Below are 23,519 nucleotides of genomic sequence, written 5' to 3' on the forward strand. Positions count from 1 at the left end.
GCTTCTATCTCAAGGCCATCAGACTGTTAAACAGCAATCACTAACATTGAGTGGCTGCTGCCAACACACTGTCATTGACACTGACCCAACTCCAGCCACTTTAATAATGGGAATTGATGGGAAATTATGTAAATATATCACTAGCCACTTTAAACAATGCTACCTTATATAATGTTACTTACCCTACACTATTCATCTCATATGCATATGTATATACTGTACTCTAGATCATCGACTGCATTCTTATGTCACTAGCCACTTTAACTATGCCACTTTGTTTACTTTGTCTACATACTCATCTCATATGTATATACTGTACTCGATACCATCTACTGTATGCTGCTCTGTACCATCACTCATTCATATATCCTTATGTACATATTCCTTATCCCCTTACACTGTGTATAAGACAGTAGTTTTGGAATTGTTAGTTAGATTACTTGTTGGTTATCACTGCATTGTCGGAACTAGAAGCACAAGCATTTCGCTACACTCGCATTAACATCTGCTAACCATGTGTATGTGACAAATAAAATTTGATTTGATTTGAAAAAAAAAAAAAATGCAGGAGTGGCTTCGGCACAAGTCTATGAATGTCCTTGAGTGGCCCAGCCAGAGTCTGGACTTGAACATCTCTGGAGAGACCTGAAAATAGCTGTGCAGTGACACTCAACATCCAACCTGACAGAGCTTGTGAGAATCTGCAAAGGGGAGAAATTCCACAAATACAGGTGTGCCATACATTTTACGTATGGGTGGAATCGAACCCACTACCCTAGCGTAACAAGCACCACGCTTCACAAAGGACCACATGTTATCACACAAATTACTATGTTGCCATAGCATAGAAGACCCAACCCCATGTTCTGTGTGGTCAGAGCAGTGGCAGGTACCGTGACTGTCTTTTACCTTGTTGACAACTTTCTGTTGCTGGGCGTGTTTCTGTCTGAGGCTGGCCACCTCCCTCCACAGAGCTTCATTCTCACTGGAAAGACAAAGGGGATACTCGTTTACAGATCAGTTAATCATTATTTTCAATTGAATGCCACAAATGGCAAATATATTACACATTTTAATCATTTAGCAGACACTCTTATCCAGAGTGCATACACTTTCATACTTTTTTTGTTCTAGTCCCCCATGGGAATCGAACCCACAAGCGCCATGCTCTACCAACTGAGCCACAAAGGACCGCATATTCAACTGATGCCCAATTAGGCCAACTAATCATTTGCCTTCCATTCCCAAACCCATGAGATCCTCTTTGGGTAATGTCATGGACACTTGCTACAATGACATCAGTCCTTGACATTGTGATGTTTCTTCATACATCATTTGAATAGCCTAATAACCAGCTGTAACGAAATGTTTTGAAATAAATCAAAGAATGACTAACCAATCTCAGAACAGCACGTCATCCCTAACTGATCTAAAACTCCACAGTACATGTAGCCAAGATGGGGGAAGGGCAAAGGGCAGGAGGGCAAGGGCTTAGACCCTAATCTTTAAGAGCCCCCCATACTGTGGCATGCCTAACGAGGCACAGCAGATTTTTTACAGTACTGGTAAAGATTTGAGGAATAGTTGAGGCAGTTTATTTTGTTAAGTTAATGGCTATTGAAAGATCTTAGCGCACTGTGTTTATTCAGCTTTTTTAGTGCAGTCTATAAAGCCCCTGCCCCTCCACCTGGCTCTTAAAGCCTGGCTCCCCAGACTATGGTTAAGCTGCTTTGTGGGTGTGCTCATGGGCCTGATTCATCCATTGTCCATACACATGGCTCACATTAAATTACATGCCCTGGACTCAGACAAAACCTAGCCTGGACCCAGATATGTTTGTGCTGTCCTGTAATCTCTTATGGTCTCTGTTCCACGGGAGTTGGCAATACAGAGCAAACCGTTATGGAACCAGGCTAGACAACACCTTGTTGACTTATGTCAGATTGATTATTCTGGCTCCATGACAAGATGAAGATTTCAGAAAATACTTAGATTGTATTGTTAAAATTCAGCTTGCAAGGTTGCTAGCCAACTAGCCTGTCAATGTTAGCCCTACTAGCCTGCTAACGTTATGTTAGTACTGCTTGAGTCCGCCAGTTGCTATCAACACCTAGGTTATAGCTACATTAAAGTAAACCAAAGTTTAGGAAATACTTAACGCCAGCTAATCAGTTATCAAATAATGTTATTAGCATAAGCAGTTCTCTAAACCAATCCGCTCACTTCAATCAACAAGGTTTTTTGCATTAATTTGCATGGTTTCTTCTGAGTGAATGTGCACTACGGTTCAAAAGTTTGGGGTCACTTAGAAATGTCCTTGTTTTTGAAAGAAAAGCTATTTTTTGGTCCATTAAAATAACATCAAATTGATCAGAAATACAGTGTAGACATTGTTAATGTTATAAATGACTATTGTTGCAGGAAATTGCAGATTTTTATGGAATATCTACATAGGTGAACAGAGGCCCATTATCAGCAACCATCTCTCCTGTGTTCCAATAGAACGTTGTGTTAGCTAATCCAAGTTTATCATTTTAAGGCCAGCATCCTGGAGTCGCCTCTTCACTGTTGACGTTGAGACTGGTGTTTTGCAGGTACTATATAATAAAGTTGCCAGTTGCGGACTTGTGAGGCGTCTGTTTCTCAAACTAGACACTCTAATGTACTTGTCCTCGTGCTCAGTTGTGCACCAGGGCCTCCCATTCTGGTTAGAGGCAGTTTGCGCTGTTCTGTGAAGGGAGTAGTACACAGCGTTGTAAGAGATATTCAGTTTCTTGGCAATTTCTCACCTTCATTTCTCAGAACAAGAAGACTGATGAGTTTCAGAAGAAAGTTCTTTGTTTCTGGCCATTTTGAGCCTGTAATCGAACCCACAAATGCGGATGCTGCAGATACTCAACTAGTCTAAAGAAGGCCAGTTTTATTACTTCTTTAATCAGAACAACAGTTTATAGCTGTGCTAACATAATTGCAAAAGGGTTTTCTAATGATCAATTATCCTTTTAAAATGATCAACTTGGATTAGCTAACACAACGTTCCATTGGAACACAGGAGTGATGGTTGGTGATAATGGGCCTCTGTACACCTATGTGAATATTCCATAAGAATCTGCCGTTTCCAGCTACAATAGTCATTTACAACATTAACAATGTCTAAATTGTATTTTTGATACATTTTATGTTATTTTAATGGACAACAAAAAGTGCTTTCCTTTCAAAAACATGGACATTTCGAAGTGACCCCAAAGTTTTGAACGGTAGTGCTGGTGAGCTACTATGTACACTAATACTTGGTTTGGAATACAATTACATGCTAACATGGCTAGTAGCTAATGTTAGCCAGCTGGAACTAGCTAGGTAGCACCGGTTCGCCACATGACGTTGAGAAATAGTGCATTGTGGGTAGTTCCGAAGATATTCTGGATAAGAGCGTCTGCTAAATGACTTAAATGTAAATGTATATACGGTAATAAGTTAATAAATATGTAACAACACTAAAACATAACTATGTTTGTAGTTATAGGTAACCAGATCGTGACGACAACTAAGTTACTAAGTCTTTGGCCACACTGTTACTTTGGTGAGTGAAAGCATGCTTCCTACCCTTTAATAAACACAAGATAGATATATTGGTCTCCACTACGACACACAAGTGTAACCCGTAGGCATCATTGAAAACCCATAGCCTAATGTAACAGATCAAAATCATTTCCTTTTAGAAATGTATTCTTTTTGTATTCATTCATAATCAAATCCTTCTGGTGCAGGAATATTTTACTCCTGCGACTAAACTGGTCAAATTAAGATCTAACTCCTGTATTCTAAACCTGAAAAATCAATCAACATGTAGGCCTAGCTTTCGAGGACAAAATGAAACATTAATTTGCTGATTATTATATCTTCGGCCTTACAACCTGGCATTGTTATGGAGTAACGCATGTTAACCTTAAGAACTTCCAGTACACAGATGTGGTATTAAAACAGAGACTGAACGAGGGTTGAAGGAGGTGTGTACTGGGGGTGTCATCTGAGTGCTACAGGGCCCTCAAACTTCCGACATGGAAAAGAGAGGTGCTCTATCTGTGTTTATAGACTATCAGTGGTCCTTGCTGCCTTGTAAACTCACCCTGCCCTGTATAAGGTTGCGCCAGAAAAGCCCACTGTCTGTGCTGACCTCCCTGTGGGGCAGATGAACAGGGTTTATAGAGGCAGGTGTGGATGCCTCCAAGTGGATAGGGTCATCACTGACCCCTCCCGAAACACCACTGACCAATAGTTAGAGGGATTATTTAACATGTGAAAGTCATCCGATAATCAGAAACATAGCTATAACTTTTCAGAATGTCAGAGGGGAGGTGCGCAGGTGTGAAAATAACAAGGAATATGGTAAGAGAGAAGCATCCATTTTTTATAAGTAAGAGAGATTCTTGTCTCGTTTTATTGAGAGCCACCCACCTCGCGTGATGGACATTCATCGTTTGAGTGATACATCTTAATTTGAAGGTATGGATCGAACAGGCAAGTTGGATAAAATAGATTGGATAAATAATCACATCTTCTTGCACTCTCTCATTCTAAGAGGACATGGTGAGAGACATGGAGAGAGACTGTCATGCCGTGCCGATGGACAGGATGAATAAGGTCATAAGGAAAACTGCCCTGCGCATTGCATCATGGTACCATGAAGAAAAAGTCTGGTTTGTGAACATATGTTTGGGACAGGAGAGAAGGCCCTCAGCGGCAATGAAGAGTCCAAGGGTCCAGCTGGAGAATCCAAGTGTGTCTGTGTGTGTGTGGAGGAAGGATTGTATTAATTATGTGGGGCCTGACAAGCACCCTGACGGCCTAAAGGCAGCTGGTGTGCAGCCTAGCCACATCATCCCAACTGCATGACAGGAGCCACTCGGTTTTAGAATAGTGACTAAGCGTCCTGAAACATGAAACACCATTATATAGTCTCAGAGTTAGGCGCACTGACACAACCCAATGGGTTATCCTATAACTGTTACAAAATGGGAACTTAACTTTGCACCCCATTTCATCAAGACATCTATAATGAGTAGACACGCTAACTAACCAGACAGGTACAATGACACAACGCAATGAGTTATCCCCACATCATTACTGCTACAAACATGGAACTCAGTCTGAACCACAATCGATCTAGTCTGGTCCCAGATTGGTTTGTGCATTTGCCTACTCCATTGTCAAGTCAAACATGGCAATTCCATAATGAGTTAGCAAGAGGCTAGAGCAGAAACAGACTGGCACCCAGGCTACAACGTATCAAGTCATCCAGAAAAGGTACACATAGAAGTAACCCTGAACCTATCCTAAACCACAGCCAGGTAAAAACTAAAAACAGAAGGTCCAACTCTCCACAGCTGCAGTTCTACCACAATTAAAAACTCTACTTTACACCACTAGATGTGTGCCTTTAATCGGAGTTTTACAAAATAGCGTGAATGTGTTAATTTAGGACAGCTCTGTGGATTCAAACAGCACACTGACTCCTGCATGTATACTTCAGTCTCTAGGAATTCTGTCTCTAGCAGCCTAATCACCAGCTTAAAATAAACTGGTTGACACCGCCTTAATGCAGCATGCTAGGCTACGGCAGCCCTATGGGGACACAATATACATGCTCGCTAATTTAGCAAAACAGCAGCAAAGCGTGAACGAGAGAGAATCTTATTGTGTGGAACAGAGGCTAAGCTGGGGTAGGAACGTTTTTGGCTCGTTTAAGGGGCAGTCAATTCTGAAAATGTTGCATCTACAGTGCCCTCGAAAAGTATTCAGACCCCTTGACTTTTTCCACCTTGTTACGTTACAGCCTTATTCTAAAATTGATCAAATAAAAATCCTCATGAATCTACACACAATACCCCATAATGAAAAAGTGAAAAAGAGGTTCAGATTTTTTTTCAAATGTATAAAAAAACAAATACCTTATTTACTTAAGTATTCAGAAACTTTGTTAACAGTATTCCGAATAATTTTCCACATTTAGTTACGTTACAGGCTTGTTCTAAAATTTATGAAATAAATAAAAACGTCCTCAATCTACACACAATACCCTATAATGACAAATTGAAAACCGTTATTTTTATAAATGTTTGCAAATGTATTAAAAAACAGAAATACCTTGACATAAGTATTCAGACCCTTTGCTGTGAGACTCAAAATTAAGCTCAGGTGCATCCTGCTTCCCTTGATCATCCTTGAAATGTTTCTACAACTTGATAGGAGTCCACCTGTGGTAAATTAAATTGAATGGAGATTAATTGGAAACCACACACCTGTCTATATAAGGTCCCACAGTTGACAGTGCATGTCAGCGCGAAAACCAAGCCATGAGGTCGAAGAAATTGTAGGTAGAGCTCAGAGACAGGATTGTGTCAAGGCACATATCTGGGGAAGGGTACCTAAAAATATCTGCAGCATTGAAGGTCCCCATCATTGTTAAATGGAAGTAGTTTGGAACCACCGAGACTCTTCCTAGAGCTTGTCGCCCAGCCAAACTGGGCAATCGGGGGGAAAAGGGCTTTGGTCAAGGAGGTGACCAAGAACCTGAAGTTCCCTCTGACAGAGCTCCAGAGTTCCTCTGTGGAGATGGGAGAACCTTCCAAAAGGACAACCATCTCTGCAGTACTCCACCAATCAGGCCTTTATGGTACAGTGGCCAGACGGAAACCACTCCTCAGTAAAAGGCACATGACAGCCTGCTTGGAGTTGCCAAAAGGCCCCCGAAAGACTCTCAGACCATGAGAAACAAGATTCTCTGATCTGATGAAACCAAGATTGAACTCTTTGGTCTTAATACCCAGCGTCTGGAGGAAACCTGGCACCATCCCTACGGTGAAGCATGCTGGTGGCAGCATCATGCTGTGGGGATGTTTTCAGCGGCAGGGACTAGTCAGGATCGAGGGAAAGATGACCGGAGAAAAGTACAGAGAGATCCTTGATGAAAACTTGCTCCAGAGCGCTCAGGACCTCAATCTGGCGCGAGGGTTCACCTTCCAACAGGACAACGACACTAAGAACACACCCAAGACAACGCAGGAGTGGCTTCAGGACAAGTGTCAATGTTCTTGAGTGGCCCAGCAAGAGCCCGGCCTTGAACCTGATCGAACATCTCTGGAGGGACCTGAAAATAGCTGTGCAGCAACGCTCCCCATCCAACCTGACAGAGCTTGAGAGGATCTGCAGAGAATGGGAGAAACTCCCCAAATAAAGGTGTGTCAAGCTTGTAGCGTCATATCCAAGAAGACTCAAGGCTGTAATCGCTATCAAAGGTGCTTCAACAAAGTACTGAGTAAAGGGTCTGAGTACTTAAGTAAATGTGATAGTTTTTTAAATATTTTGAATAAATTGGCAGAAAAAAATCTAAAAGCCTGTTTTGTTTTGCCATTATGGGGTATTGTTACAACCTTACTCAAATGTAACAAAATTTGGAAAATGTCAAGGGGTCTGAATACTTTCCGAATGCACTGTATGTGGATTTGGGGATTATACTTTGCACTATACTTGTCAGACCTTTTGTTGATTTTGTTCATTTCAATTTATTAGTTAAGTCGAGCCAACCGTCCAATACGCGTGAGAATGAGTCACAATATGAATCAGAATGTGCCTCAACGTTTCACTTACTGCTTCATGGCGATGATTTGGGAGTCTATGGTCTCCTGCTTGCCCTTTATGTGCTGCACATTGGTCAGGATTTTTGAGACGTCGTCTGAGCTCATCTTAAGCTCATCATGTTTAACATTGGACACCTGAGGGGGAGGGAGAACATGACGAAATGGTTAACGCAAACTGTTAAAGCAAAGAAAAGTGTTAAAGGGAGGCGGGAAAGAGATAAAAACAAGCCTTCAGTGTAGGCCTTGGCCCTGACTTGAACCCTGAGGGATAGATCATGGAAACACAATGAAAGTGTATGATTCGGTATTCAGTTTTTAGCCTGAACTGGTCAGTTGGCCAGAAGCAGACTATATCAAGGTGCAGATGGAAACAGCAGTAAATCAGTGGACTGAGCGGAGCAGAAAGTGACTGCATTAAAGGGTCCGGCAACGTCAGATTACAAGCTCCCTGGCCTGCTTTCTCTAATCCACCCATCCCCAGATGGCAGGCTCCACAGAGACCACTAGATTAGCTCAATCTGTCACAGGAGTGGAGGGGAGCAGAGAGAAAAATCAGGCCAAGCAGGCCATGCACTGGGAGCATATGCTGTCGGTCTGACATGCTGTCTGTCTGAGGAGCATCCCAATAGGTTTCTCTATGAGGAGTTTTACTGAGGCTTTCCATGTGTGTTTTCTACAGGGAGTTGGCTACATAGTTCTGACTATAAATGTAACATATTTGTAATACTTTCTTAATTAATACTGTTTGGGCTATGTAGAGCCTATTTAAAAAGACTGTTCGGAGTTGAGTATGAAGAAGGGCATGACACATGAATCAGAAATATCATGATGATCAACTTTATCATTTTGCACTTACATTGGTAACTTTCCGTTTGATATTTTCCAGCAGGTGCTCTTGTCCGCGGAGGAAGTAGGGATGCTGGAATTCAGTGTCGTCCTTCTCGGGCTTCACCAGGCCGCCCTGCTCAATGTGAACTACTTTGCGGAAGCCATCTGTAGAAAGAAAACAACACAGTTTTGACTAAGACATACCATTAAATTACTAGAGATACGTGAAATTTACATAGGCAAGTTTCAGAAACAAAAAATACAGGCTGATTTCTAGGTCACTGTATGCAATCATATCTTAATAAATAACATGCAAGTGGATTACAAAACCAAAGATACAAAAAAATCTCAAGGATAAAAAAAAAAAACGTGGTTGCATCTACCTCAACTTCTGAGAAATAGCCTCTAATAAAAATAATTCCTTGGTTGAGTCTATTTAAAGGCTCATTACAATATAAGCAAATAATTTGCAGAATCTACCGCACAGCCAAAACCGATAAGTGAAGGTTCTGTGGACAGAATGCTAAACTGGAGAAACATAAAAAGTATAAGCAAATCAAATGAAGCTGCTATGAAGATTTCATTGCTATGCCTAACGTATTAAATACATGAATGACAACTTACACATATTGAGCTGGCGCACAAAGCTGGCCATGTTATTGTGTTTAAAATACTTGGGAAGCACCTCCTTGGAGAATCGGCACTGATCAAACACATGGAAGCTGTTGCCATTCTGTAAAGGAAGAACAATAACAGTTAAAGAAATAATAGCACAACCCCAGTTTACCTTAGCTAGGCCCTATGTACTGAGAATGTACTAAGAATTAGGTTAAGCTGCCTTGGGTGGCTTACAACAAAGCTAAACAACATTGGGTCTGATAAAGTCTCTAACTAAACTCTGTGACTATGGCGAGTTTCTGGCAATGGTTTACAGGTTGAATAATTATGAAATACCACATTGGCAATGTAAAGAGACAAAGAGAACCCCCTGAAATATTTAAAGGCAGAGCATTCCAATACCTGTATTGATATCCTAATTAGTAGATCAACATGTAGTTGATTTATTTGAACATAACCTGAATATTCTGGGGACATTCACACAATCTGGGAGGGCATCATGACGCAATAAGGGCTGAACTAGTGGAAAAGTGAAATGGTCCAGTGTAGGAGAATAGAAGTGTTTTGCATGAATGTTAGTTTGTTATTTAGCTATCTATTCATTTTTGGGAAATGGATGCTGAGAGAAGTCAGCTGCTTGGATCAGAGGCCATGAACATATAGGAGGATGCTTTTGGATAGACATGAGAGGCTGCGTCAACACACGCAGGGTTTTCTCCTATCCAGTAGGCTAGTTAGAGATAGCATCCCTAAAAGGGTTGCAAAGGGAGGTTATATAACTGGAAGCATTCTAAGTTTACCAGTAAACTACCAGCATTTCAGGAGTTTTCAAGTTTTTTGGGGGAACTTTATTACAATTTTTGGAAACTTCAGATTATCACAGGCGTCTAATTGTCTCTGGCCCTCTGTGTGGCCTTATCAAATGTAAAATAAGCGATAATCAAATAATAGGATTTTAAAACTGAATGACAAAGCTGTAAAATATTATCCTAAATATAAACAACCAACTTTGTGAATACCATTGGTGTTTAATATGAGGCTTTTAGCATGAAATATCCTTGTTTATATATATTTTTTACACATTTATTTGACTATGTCAATATGTCTTTGTTGTTAATGTTGGAAGAGCGGTAGAGTTAATTGAAAATAATGCCATTGTTGATTATATGCTTTTTTCATTCATTACTATATTTTCTCTTGAACCGTATGGTCTATCCCAGCGTTTCCCAAACTAGGGTGATGTGGGGTCGCCTGATTTGAAAATGGAATTGCGAGAGAAACTACGGGAAAAATATATAATAATTGAACCAGGGTCACATCAGTAACCTCCGGAAGCCGCTAGATGCAGTTATAATAAACAGAGCAGTTTCTGTTTTCTTCCTACAAATGTGGCTCAGTCTTTTGAATGGTTTAAGCTACAAAATAGTATGACCCCATCACAGGGGGTTGGAACCATGCAGTTTGTTACCTAAATCAAATCATTTATGATGAACTTCACAGGGTGGTGAAAGTGCACCGTGTTCTTGATGCTCATTTCCAATGAATATCAAAGGTCTGATTCTGGTGGGATGATGATCTATGCTTGACAAATACAAATATTTGCATGAATAATCTAAATGTAGACTTGACTACCCCCAGAGTATCTGCAAACTGTTGGTTAGAGTGCAGGTGGCAAAACCAGAGGAGGCACATTTCAGACCCTTTGCTATGAGACTCGTCCTGCTTCCATTGATCATCCTTGAGATGTTTCTACAACTTGATTGGAATCCACCTGAGGTAAATTAAATTGATTGGAAAGCCACACACCTGTCTACATTAGGTCCCACAGTTGACAGTGCATGTCCGAGCAAAAACCAAGCCATGAGGTCGAAGGAATTGTCCCTAGAGCACCGAGACAGAATTGTGTCGAGGCACAGATCAGGGGAAGGGTACCAAAAAATGTCTGTAGCATTGAAGGTCCACAAGAACAGTGGACTCCATAATTCTCAAATGGAAGAAGATTGGAACCACAAAGACTCTTCCTAGAACTGTCCGACCGGCCAACCTGAGCAATCGGGGGAGAAGGGCCTTGGTCAAGGTGACCAAGAACCCAATGGTCACTCTGAAAGAGCTCCAGAGTTCCTCTGTGGAGATGGGAGAACCTTCCAGAAGAAAAATCATCTCTGTAGCACTCTATTAATCCGGATGTTATGTTAGTGGCCAGACGGAAGGCACTCCTCAGTAAAAGGCACATGACAGCCCACTTGGAGTTTGCCAAAAGGCACAAAGACTCTCAGACCATGAGAAACAAGATTCTCTGGTCTGATGAAACCAAGATTGAATTATTTGGCGTGAATGCCAAGCGTCACGTCTGGAAGAAATCTGGCACCATCCCTACGGTGAAGCATGATGGCGGCAGCATCATCATGCTAAGGGGATGTTTTTCAGAGGCAGGACTGGGAGACTGGTCAGGATCGAGGGGAAGATTAACAGAGCAAAGTACAGAGAGATCCTTGACGAAAACCAACTTCAGAGCACTCAGCAGGACCTCAGACTGGAGCGAAGGTTCACCTTCCAACAGGACAACAACCCTAAGCACACATCCAAGACAACGCAGGCGTGACTTCGTGACAAGTCTCTGAATGTCCTCGAGTGGCCCAGCAAGAGCCTGGACTTGAACCCAATTGAACATCTCCGGAGAGACCTGAAAATATATGTGAAGCGATGCTCCCAAATCCAACATGACAGAGCTTGAGAGGATCTGCAGAGAAGAATAGGAGAAACTCCCCAAATACAGGTGTGCCAAACTTGTTGAATCATACCCAAGAAGACTCCAGGCTGTAATCACTGCCAAAGGTGATTCAACAAAGTAATGGGTAAAAGGTCTGAATACTTATGTAAATGTAATATCGGTTTATAAATGTACTAAATTTGCCAACATTTCTAAACATATTTTTGCTTCATCATTATGGGTTGTTGTATGTATGTATTTTCAAATAAGGCTGTAATTTAACATGTGGAAGAAGTCAAGGGGACTGAATACTTTCCCAATGCACGTACAGATTAAAAATATAAACTTTAATGCATTTCCAAAACCTTTTAAAAATTGATGCTTTTCCCACAAAAAAAGGTTACATTTAATAGTGAATATGCCCACTGTAGTATTAGCACATACACTCTAGCCAACAGCTCGCAGACACAGTACATGTATAGTCTACATGATGAGATTGTCAAATGGCAGCCAAGCCTAGATGATCATGTCACCAGAATAAGACCCTCAATGTTTATTGGAAAGGGGCATCACGCTCATCACCTTGCACTTTCACCATCCTGTGAAGTTAATTTAATCTGTAGCCTAATAAACTGCATGCTTTCCCAACTAATCATAGTGGGAGGACCATACATGTCATTGCGTGACTCCAAGTTTACTTCGATATGATGAATATTATCAGCCCATAAGAGTTTTCACTGACATTTCTCAGATAATACATTTTTCCAACAAAAAGATTCCACCTTCTCTAGCGTTTTTTTGTCTCCAGTGGCAAAGTTCACCCACAAATGTTTCCAACAGGCCTTTGGCAAAAAATAATATCTGTTGTGTATATTACTAGCACAAAGGTTGGTTGGAAACCTAGTTAATTATGCTTTTTTTCTACACAGAAGATCATAGGACGTTACCAGGCAATAATTTTGTAATACATTTGATGAATTTCAGTCACTTCAAACCATAGCTTCTTCCTTCAGATTGAAATACTGTCAAAAGTACTGTCAGACTGGTTTGCGATTATGTCATAGTCCCAATTAAAAAAGTAAACATTGGCCGTTGATTACATCGCTTTTAGTATAACATGGTGGGTTAGCGAATAAAAAATATAAATAAATAAAATAGTTGCAAGCAATGTCTGGAAAAAAGGCTGTCAAATTGCCACACAGACAATGCAACAGCGGCATGATACACATATCCATCATCCATTTCTCAAATTGGTTATAGAGCCACACCCCCCTTTTTCTCACACCCCCTTTTCTCATAACCATGCTAGCTAGTTTCAATGAATGTCTGGTTTTGCATGGCTGTTTGACACAAACCGCTAGTTACTGTGTCCAGAGTTCCCCAAATTAGCTGGCTGCAGACAGGGATTGCCTACATAGCTAGCCAGCTAACGATAATTGACACCCAGCAACAGCTGAAGCTTGGAATGACCAAAGCACCGGCCACGAAGCTCCCCTGGCAGTTGCTGCCCAGACAAACGTGTCACCTTCACATTTGACCAAATTAAGTTGGCTAGTTAACTAGCTAGCTGGTTCGTAACATCTTTCTGACTCAGTCCAACCAACTCGTATAATCTGGTTAGCAAGCTAGCTACCAAGGCTAACTAGCTAGTTGGCTAACTGATGTGGTTTATCATATAGTTAGCTAGTTATAGTTAACGGTGTCTGTGTTAAATTATGTCCCGATAGTTAGCTGACATATTGAATAACATTTAGATAGCAAATATCTAGAAAGTGAGCCAAGTCGATATACAAAGTAAGGTGTCCAGCAGCTAGGTAGTAGGTTAGTTAGCATTAGTAACGTTCGCTAGCTAACTCACTGGGCTCCAGCAGATTAGAGGATCGGTGTCAGGATCCTCAACAAGAGTCCAAAGTTTTGTGAGAAATGCAGGTACGTTATTCCCACTGACAACGACCCCAACAGACCCACCAACGTGAAACTCCATTATCAACGAAAATGACAAGAATCGCTTGAAAAGTTGATAAACTCCCAAAATAGCCAACAAGGGATGAGAACTCCAGAGAAAAGAAAATCCAAAACACAGCGCAATCTTTGCTGTAACAACTATGCAATTTCTTTGGAAATTCTCCTTATCTTAACACAAACAAAAATATTTCGAAGACTTTTAGCTAATTGAGAAACTATTATAAGTGGAAGTATCCATCAAATCGACAAATCTAAACAACTGCGTAGAGAAAGGCCATTGCACAGGCGCATGGTGGTCGCCATTTTGTGACCTCATCAGGGAGGAAAACAAACGTCCACCAAAGACAACAAGTGTCATGAATTAAATGCCAAAATAGTACTACTGTTGATTATATAATAATATAACACAAGATTAAATAAAATATATGAAATACACAAAAATGTACCTTTAAACTTTGACCTCCAATTTTTTCAGACCCTATACATTTGCAGCATATTTACGGTAATTAATTTGAGCTATAACATTATGTAATTATCTATTATGAAATAATTACAGACCCATGTTTTTAATCGCTTTGGAAAATTGCAGTTTTAAAACGCTCTCAACTTTCAACTGTGACCTCTTGCGGAATCCCACATGGTCGGCTGTTGATGTACAAGAAGCATGCCTACTGTAACTCTAGAATCACAGAAAAACGGCACCATGAGTAAAGCTAAAGTAAAGAGTGCGAAGAAAAGAGCTGCTGAAGAGGACAATGACCAGGTAGGAAAAGTATTTCTGAAATGTATACTCGGTATTAAAAAGGGTAAAGCATTGCTAACCAGCTAGCTAACGTTTGTTATGTAGGGAAATGTGGATGTGCAAGCTCAAACCCCGTAGGTTTTTTAACTACTTTTTTTGTCAATCACCCCTAGATGTATTAGCTAATAAAATAGTACAATGTTTTTGTATAAACGGATGGTCTGTCTCACCTAGCAAACATGCTTGCTGCACAGTCAGTATAGTCCATGATGAGCCAGACCCCCACATTTGTGTTTTCGGACTCATTTGGGGTGACTGTCTTAATGCTATTTCCCTAGAGTTGGAAATTGTGTGATAGCAGTGTAGTAATTGGAGCGTTTGTGTGTTAACTCTTTTTTTTTCTCCATCACATTCATTTTTCCCATATGGTTTTTATGGCAGTTTTGTTAGGATATCAAATAAAGTGTTTTGTCCGTGCAGATTAACAGTGAAATTCTTACTTAGGGGTTGTTCCCAACAATGCAGAGAGAGAGAGAGAGGAGGGGGGTGGGGGTGGGGGGGGGGATAACACAAGGAATAACACAAGGAATAAATACACAATGAGTAACGATAACTTGGCTATAAACACGGGGTACCAGTACCACGTCAATGTGCATGGGTACTAGGTAGTTGAGGTAGATATGTACAAATAGGATGGCATAAAGTGACTAGGGCGACAGTATAGATAATAAACTGTAACAGCAGCATATGTGATGAGTTAGTCAAATTGTCCGGGTACCGAATTGTTAATTATCTTATGGCTTGGGTAGAAGCTGTTCAGAGTCCTGTTTTTCCCAGACGTGTTGCATCCGTACCACTTTCCATGCGTTAGCAGAGAGAAGAGTCTGACACCGCCTGGTATAGAGATCCTGGATGGCAGGGAGCTTGGCTCCAGTGATGTACTGGGCTGTACACACTACCCTGTGTAGCACCTTATGGTCGGAATCCAAGCAGTTGCCATGCCAGGCAGTGCTGCAGCAAAGTCAAGATGCTCTCAATGATGTAGCTGTAGAACTTTTTTGAGCATCTGGGGGCCCACGCTAAAACTTTAAGGCCACCTGAGGGGGAAGAGGCGTTGTCATGCCCTCTTCTTGACTGTTGGTGTGTGTGTGTGGACACAGAGAAACTTTAAGCTCTCAACTTGCTCCACTACAGCCCCGTGGATGGGGTGTGCTTGGCCCTCCGTTTCCTGTAGTCCATGATCAGCTCCTTTTGTCTTGTTGAGGGAGAGGTTGTTGTTGTTGTCCTTGCACCACACTGCCAGGTCACTGACCATCTCCCTGTAGGCTGTGACGTCATCGGTGATCAAGCCTACCACCGCTGTGTAGTTGGCAAACTTAATTATGGTGTTTGAATTAGAGGTCGACCGATTATGATTTTTCAACGCCGATACCGATTAAGTAAAAAAAAAAAAAATGTATATATATTTTTTATATATATATTTTTTACATTTGTAATAATGACAATTACAACAATACTTATTTTAACTTAATATAATACATCACTGAAATAAATTTAGCCTCAAGTAGTTAATGAAACCTGTTCGATTTGGTTTAAATAATGCAAAAACAAAGTGTTGGAGAAGAACGTAAAAGTGCAATATGTGTTATGTAAGAAAGCTAACGTTTCAGTTCCTTGCTCAGAACATATGAAAGCTGGTGGTTCCTTTTAACATGAGTCTTCAATATTCCCAGGTAAGAAGTTTTAGTTTGTAGTTATTATAGGACTATTTCCCTCTATACCATTTGTATTTCATTAACCTTTGACTATTGGATGTTCTTATAGGCACTTTAGTATTGCCAATGTAACAGTACAGCTCGCTCCTCCCTGGGCTCGAACCAGCAACACAGCGACAACAGCCACCACATTGAAGCAGTGTTACCCATGCAGAGCAAGGGAAACAACCACCCCAAGGCTCAGAGCGAGTGACGTTTGAAACGCTATTAGCGCGCGCTAACTAGCCAGCCATTTCACTTCGGTCACACCAGCCTCATCTCTGGAGTTGATAGGTTTGAAGTCATAAACAGCGCAATGCTTGACGCACAACGAAGAGCTGCTGGCAAAACGCACAAAAGTGCTGTTTGAATGAATGTTTACGCGCCTGTTTCTGCCTACCACTGCTCAGTCAGATACTAACTCCAAAAAGTTCTGGGACACTGTAATGTCCATGGAGAACAAGAGCACCTCCTCCCAGCTGCCCACTGCACTGAGGCTAGGTAACACGGTCACCACTGCTAAATCCATGATAATCGAAAACTTCAACAAGCTGGCCATGCCTTCCTCCTGGCTACTCCAACCTCTGCCAACAACCCCCCAAGCCTCCCCAGCTTCTCCTTTACCCAAATCCAGATAGCAAATGTTCTGAAAGAGCTGCAAAACCTGGACCCGTACAAATCAGCTGGTCTTGACAATCTGGACCCTCTATTTCTGAAACTATCTGCCTCCATTGACGCAACCCCTATTACCAGCCTGTTCAACCTCACACTGCTATGCTTTATCTTGGCCAGGTCGCAGTTGTAAATGAGAACGTTTTCTCAACTAGCCTACCTGGTTAAATAAAAAAATAAAAACACTTGTATGCTCAGTCAGATTATATGCAACACAGGACACACTAGATAATATCTAGTAATATCATCAACCATGTGTAGTTAACTAGTGATTATGATTGATTGTTTTTTATAAGATAAGTTTAATGCTAGCTAGCAACTTACCTTGGCTTACTGCATTTACGTAACAGGCAGTCAGTCTCCTTGTGGAGTGCAACGAGAGAGAGGCATGTCGTTATTGCGTTGGACTAGTTAACTATTAGGTTGCAAGATTTGATCCCCCGAGCTGACAAGGTGAAAATCTGTCTTTCTGCCCCTGAACGAGGCAGTTAACCCACCGTTCCTAGGCAGTCGTTGAAAATAAGAATGTGTTCTTGACTGACTTGCCTAGGTAAAAAGACTAAAGGTTAAAAAAAATAATAAAAATAGGCAAATCGGCACCCAAAAATACAGATTTCCGATTGTTATGAAAACTTGAAATCGGCCCTAATTAATCGGCCATTCCGATTAATCGGTCGACCTCTAGTTTGAATCCTGTGTGACCATGCAGTCGTGGGTAAACAGAGAGTACAGGAAGGGACTAGGCACGCACTACTGAGATTTTGTTGCTTAGGCCACCCCCAGGAGGTGAGGATATCAGGACGTCCAGGCGAGGGAGGTTTTTAATCCCAGGGTCCTTAGTTTAGTGATGAGCTTGGATGGCACTATGGTGTTGAACGCTTAACTGTAGTCAATGAACAGCTTTCTCACATAGGTGTCTGTTTTGTCTAGATAGTAAAGAGCAGTGTGGATTGCAATAGAGATTGCGTGACCTGTCGATCTGTTGCGGCAGCATATGAATTGGAGTGGTTTCAGGGTGTCTGGGTTGATTGTGTTTATGAGCCATGACCAGCCTGTCAAAGCATTTCATGGCTACAGATGTGAGTGCTTCAATATCGCCGGATAGTCATTTAGACAGGTTACCTTGGCTTTCTTGGGCACAGGGACTATAGTGGTCTACTTGAAACATGGAGTTATTACAGACTGGGTCAGGAAAAGGTTGAAAATGTCTGTGAAGACTCTTTCCAGTTGGTCAGCGCATGCTCTTGAGTAGGCAACCTGGTAATCTGTCTGGCCCTGCGGTCTTTTGAATGTTTACCTGTTTAAAAGGTCTTATCACATCGGCTACGGAGAGTGTGATCACACATTCACCCGGAACAGCTGGTTCTCTCATGCATGGTTCAGTGTTGCTAGCCTCAACGTGAGCATAAAAGGTATTTAGCTTGTCTGGTAGGCTCGCGTCACTGGACAACTAGCGGCTGGGTTTCCCTTTATAATCTGTGATAATAGCCACATCCGACGAGCGTTAGACCCGGTGTAGTAGGATTTGATCTTGGTACTTTATTGATGGGTTGCTTATTTGATGGTTCATTGGAGGGTGTGGCGCAAGGCCTAAAATTTACTTTTGGATCCACTAGCCACTGTGACGGGTAGATTAAAAAATATACCAGCCACTCAGATATCATACCAGCCACTCAGATATCTTACCAGCCAAAATATTTGCTTCTATAAAAAAAAACGGATGAGCGGACTTTAATGTTTCTTGAACAATACATGTATTACTAGTAAAATGTAATGTGTTATATTGTTTGTCTTTTAATCAAAATTTGACAGATGAGACATGTTCACCACAGGAGGCTGCTGAGGGGAGACTGGCTCATAATATTGTCTGGAACGGAGCAAATGGAGTTGCATCAAACAGCTGAACCATGTATTTGATACAATTCCACTTATTCCTGCACCAGTCAATACCACAAGCCCGTTCTCCCCAATTAAGGTGCCACCAGCCTCCTGTGCTGTTCACCTACCACTTTTAATAGCACCACGACTGTGTAGCTTATTCTCTTGGTGTAGCCAGCCAGCCTCTGGTAAAATGTACTTTAAGACATTAGGAAATGTAGCTGGCTACATTATTTCTATAATAGACTTAATCATTAGAAATGATAGCGTTGCACTGTCATCTGATGAAAATGAAGCTATTTCCTGCCGAATGTGTTGCACTAATGTATTTTCTGTGAAGGAAAACTATAGTTGCACGTCCCTGATCACTATATTGAAGCAAAAAAAAGACTGTTGTACTTTCAATATAAAACGTGACCCCTGTCAATACATAGCTGGACCCATCTGCTCCAGCTTTCTCCTATTGTGCTTTTTAAAAACAAGCACGTGTGCTCAACTGTGCTGGGGTACTACGTAGGTATATGCTTCATAACCCTTTGATGCGTACAATCACATATTTGTGATCATTGTTGAGTGGTCAATGCAGCGTACGATCTCGTGTGATTGGAACAGTAGCAACACAACGTACAGAGCAACAAATGTGTCTAAACATCATTGTTGTCTGAACAGCATCTAAGTGTTTTTTTGCACTGATAGAAAATAAAGGTCTTTAACTTTATTCCTCTATTTTACCTTTTTATTGTAAAATATAAATGCAAACTTCAACATCCATTCATCACACGGAACACACATCCACAGCCAAACTCATTCCATAAACCAGTCTAAATAACAGGTTGCGCTGACAAAAACCAAAACGTGAGTTAGCGACCTAACAGCTAGACTAGTTTACAATATACCATATCTCTGGTGAGCACAAGAAACTAATGTAATGTTGTTTAGAAAAGAAATGCGTGTCAGATAAGCTAACAGCAGATCAGTTCTTTGATGGCTGCCATGTTTGTTTACGTTTGACAAGCGAAAACTCCCTAATCCCAGAATGCCATTCACAATAATGCCGCATTCAAAACAACTGGGAACTCAGAAATTTCCGACGTCATTGATTTCAAAGCCACTGGGAACTCCCGACTAGGGGAAAATTCATTTGAATGGTCGTCCAACTCAGAATTCCAACCCTGGGCCTCTTTCTAGAGCTATGACTTTACGTTCACTGATGTCATGACTTTACCTTGTATTTTCAGAGTTCCCAGTTGTTTTGAATGCGGCATAAGACGCAAGTAAGCAAAGTCAAAGATGGCTGCGCCTAATTGCGTGGAAAATATAAACTTAATTTGGCCACTTTTCAGCATATTACAAATCTGCATGAGCTTGTTAGTGTCTACAAGAACCGGAGCACATGACTTGACAAGTTGTTTACAGTTTTTGACCAATCACAAAGCAAGTAAAATGTTATCACCTCACAGATTATCACTCAAATAAAAGCCTTGCCAGATTTGGTTGAAACCATATTTGTGTGTGTGTGTGTGTGGGGGGGGGGGAATGGGGGAAGGTATTGTGGGGGGATATGATGGTTGAAATATTACTATGATGGGGGAATTTATCAAAAGGGGGGTGAACACAGGAGACGTTTATCATCTAAATAAAACCCCTGGAAAGGTCTGAGCTAGCAACCCAGAGTAACCATAGGTTAATCAGATAGTGATGAGGTATATCTGCCCCCCCGCCAAACCTTCTGAATTGTGAGGAAAATGGTGCCCACCACAACCTTGAAGGCAATGAACATCGCACACCTCCCCAAGATGCTGGTGCTTCTGTCAATCTTGTGGGCTGTGAGGAAGAAGAGGTTAAAGGAGAGGAGGATGCTCCCCGCTGCTGGAGATTCTGTCACTTCACACCATCAGAGAGAGACTTCAATGACACCATGTCTGGCCTCCAAAGCACCATGCCTAGAGTCAGAATGTTTTAAAAGGTTCATTGATGAGGAATTGGTGGAGAGTGTGGTGCAGGAAACCAACAGGTATGCCCATGTTTATGTTACAGAAAGACCCAGGGCTCTCTTCAAATTGATCAAAATTCTGAATGCTTTTAGTCCACTAAATATTCATATTTTTTTGCAGGTATTCTCATGAACTAAAAGAGAAGACTGCCCCTTGTGTAAAAGGGAAGCTCTCAAAATGGGTGAACACTACCATCAGTGAAATGTATACCTTCCTGGTCACGGTGCTGCTGATGGGGCTAGCGAAGAAGGGCTCTGTGAGGGACTACTGACCCCATGCTGCAGACCCCCTTTTTTCTCCAACCCTTTACTCCCAGGACCGCTTCCTTGTCTTGCTGAGAGTGCTCCACTTTGAACAATGCCACTGCCAACAAAATTAGGAATGTCCTGGGCAGCTTTACCGGGGCATTTGGAAGAGTGTTTGTTCCTCACAAGGACTTGTGCATTGATGAGTCTCTCATGGTTTGGAAAGGAAGGCTTGCATTCCGCCAACACATCCCATCAAAGTGCCACAGATTTGGAGGTGTTGTTTGTTTTATGTGACTGTCTGACAGGATATGTATAGGACCTTATCATCTACACCGGCGCCACCACAGATGAGGTATTTTGGTATATCTGGATCAGTGTTAATCACCATGCTGCAGCCTTACCTCAAAGGAGCACACTGTATTTGTGGACAACTGGTACAGTAGCCCTACCCTTTTGAGTGAGAACACAGGGGCCTGTGGCACAGTTACATCCAACAGGAAGGGGATGCCATTATTCAAAAATAAGACAAAATGGCAAAATGGACATGCAGAACTGTTTGCCAGAAAAACCCCTTAAAATGGTACAAGAAACAATTACATTTTTTAAATAGCTCTCAACGGCCACGTTGTCCCCCCGGCAGGTCACAGGACAGGTGATCTCCTACCTGCAGTACAGGATAAACCTGATGCAGCAGCCCCTTGAGGGCTACCGCACCCTCGTCCTTCTGCTGGGGGCTGGCCTGTCTATGCCACTTTCCAAATTATGTCCCCCAGACCGCCCTGCAAGGAAAAAGCATGAGGCACTGCAAGATCTGTCTACAATCTACCTGACGACAGAAAAGGATGTTGACCAAGTACATCCTTTACAAACGCTCCACACCGCGTGGCCGCGGCCACCCTAATCTGGTGGTCCCAGCGCGCACGACCCACGTGGAGTTCCAGGTCTCCGGTAGCCTCTGGAACTGCCGATCTGCGGCCAACAAGGCAGAGTTCATCTCAGCCTATGCCTCCCTCCAGTCCCTCGACTTCTTGGCACTGACTGAAACATGGATCACCACAGACAACACTGCTACTCCTACTGCTCTCTCTTCGTCTGCCCACGTGTTCTTGCACACCCCGAGAGCTTCTGGTCAGCGGGGTGGTGGCACCGGGATCCTCATCTCTCCCAAGTGGTCATTCTCTCTTTCTCCCCTTACCCATCTGTCTATCGCCTCCTTTGAATTCCATGCTGTCACAGTTACCAGCCCTTTCAAGCTTAACATCCTTATCATTTATCGCCCTCCAGGTTCCCTCGGAGAGTTCATCAATGAGCTTGATGCCTTGATAAGCTCCTTTCCTGAGGACGGCTCACCTCTCACAGTTCTGGGCGACTTTAACCTCCCCACGTCTACCTTTGACTCATTCCTCTCTGCCTCCTTCTTTCCACTCCTCTCCTCTTTTGACCTCTCCCTCTCACCTTCCCCCCCTACTCACAAGGCAGGCAATACGCTCGACCTCATCTTTACTAGATGCTGTTCTTCCACTAACCTCATTGCAACTCCCCTCCAAGTCTCCGACCACTACCTTGTATCCTTTTCCCTCTCGCTCTCATCCAACACTTCCCACACTGCCCCTACTCGGATGGTATCGCGCCGTCCCAACCTTCGCTCTCTCTCCCCCGCTACTCTCTCATCCTATCATCTCTTCCCTCTGCTCAAACCTTCTCCAACCTATCTCCTGATTCTGCCTCCTCAACCCTCCTCTCCTCCCTTTCTGCATCCTTTGACTCTCTATGTCCCCTATCCTCCAGGCCGGCTCGGTCCTCCCCTCCCGCTCCGTGGCTCGACGACTCATTGCGAGCTCACAGAACAGGGCTCCGGGCAGCCGAGTGGAAATGGAGGAAAACTCGCCTCCCTGCGGACCTGACATCCTTTCACTCCCTCCTCTCTACATTTTCCTCTTCTCTCTCTGCTGCTAAAGCCACTTTCTACCACTCTAAATTCCAAGCATCTGCCTCTAACCCTAGGAAGCTCTTTGCAACCTTCTCCTCCCTCCTGAATCCTCCTCCCCCCCCCCCCCTCCTCCCTCTCTGCAGATGACTTCGTCAACCATTTTGAAAAGAAGGTCGACGACATCCGATCCTCGTTTGCTAAGTCAAACGACACCGCTGGTTCTGCTCACACTGCCCTACCCTGTGCTCTGACCTCTTTCTCCCCCTCTCTCCAGATGAAATCTCGCGTCTCCTTGTGACGGCCGGCCGCCCAACAACCTGCCCGCTTGACCCTATCCCCTCCTCTCTTCTCCAGACCATTTCCGGAGACCTTCTCCCTTACCTCACCTCGCTCATCAACTCATCCCTGACCGCTGGCTACGTCCCTTCCGTCTTCAAGAGAGCGAGAGTTGCACCCCTTCTGAAAAAACCTACACTCGATCCCTCCGATGTCAACAACTACAGACCAGTATCCTTTCTTTCTTTTCTCTCCAAAACTCTTGAA

The 23,519-nt window shown here is 42.5% G+C and overlaps 2 protein-coding genes across 6 annotated transcripts in view; one reads left to right on the forward strand and one right to left on the reverse strand.

Annotated features, from left to right (window-relative positions):
* The window catches only part of LOC115131335 (heat shock factor protein 1-like), a 33,516-nt gene extending 19,457 nt beyond the window's left edge, over nucleotides 1-14,059 (reverse strand). For all 3 annotated transcript variants that reach the window (XM_029662966.2, XM_029662965.2, XM_029662964.2), the window contains exons 1-5: nucleotides 13,652-14,059; nucleotides 9,090-9,198; nucleotides 8,494-8,630; nucleotides 7,648-7,772; nucleotides 910-985 (exon numbers count right to left, since the gene is read on the reverse strand). In XM_029662966.2, coding sequence (XP_029518826.1) covers nucleotides 910-985; nucleotides 7,648-7,772; nucleotides 8,494-8,630; nucleotides 9,090-9,198; nucleotides 13,652-13,777 — 573 coding nt within the window. In that variant the 5' untranslated portion in view covers nucleotides 13,778-14,059. The remainder of the gene's footprint in view (nucleotides 1-909; nucleotides 986-7,647; nucleotides 7,773-8,493; nucleotides 8,631-9,089; nucleotides 9,199-13,651) is intronic.
* Nucleotides 14,060-14,365: 306 nt separating this feature from the next.
* LOC115131278 (ribosome biogenesis protein bop1-like) overlaps nucleotides 14,366-23,519 on the forward strand; it is a 124,962-nt gene continuing 115,808 nt past the window's right edge. For 2 of the 3 annotated variants that reach the window (XM_065020332.1, XM_065020333.1), the window contains exon 1: nucleotides 14,366-14,521. In XM_065020332.1, coding sequence (XP_064876404.1) covers nucleotides 14,423-14,521 — 99 coding nt within the window. In that variant the 5' untranslated portion in view covers nucleotides 14,366-14,422. The remainder of the gene's footprint in view (nucleotides 14,522-23,519) is intronic. The other variant, XM_065020331.1, reaches the window with a different exon arrangement.

Source organism: Oncorhynchus nerka, linkage group LG7 (genome assembly GCF_034236695.1).
Source record: "Oncorhynchus nerka isolate Pitt River linkage group LG7, Oner_Uvic_2.0, whole genome shotgun sequence".
Taxonomy (NCBI): Eukaryota; Metazoa; Chordata; class Actinopteri; order Salmoniformes; family Salmonidae; genus Oncorhynchus; species Oncorhynchus nerka.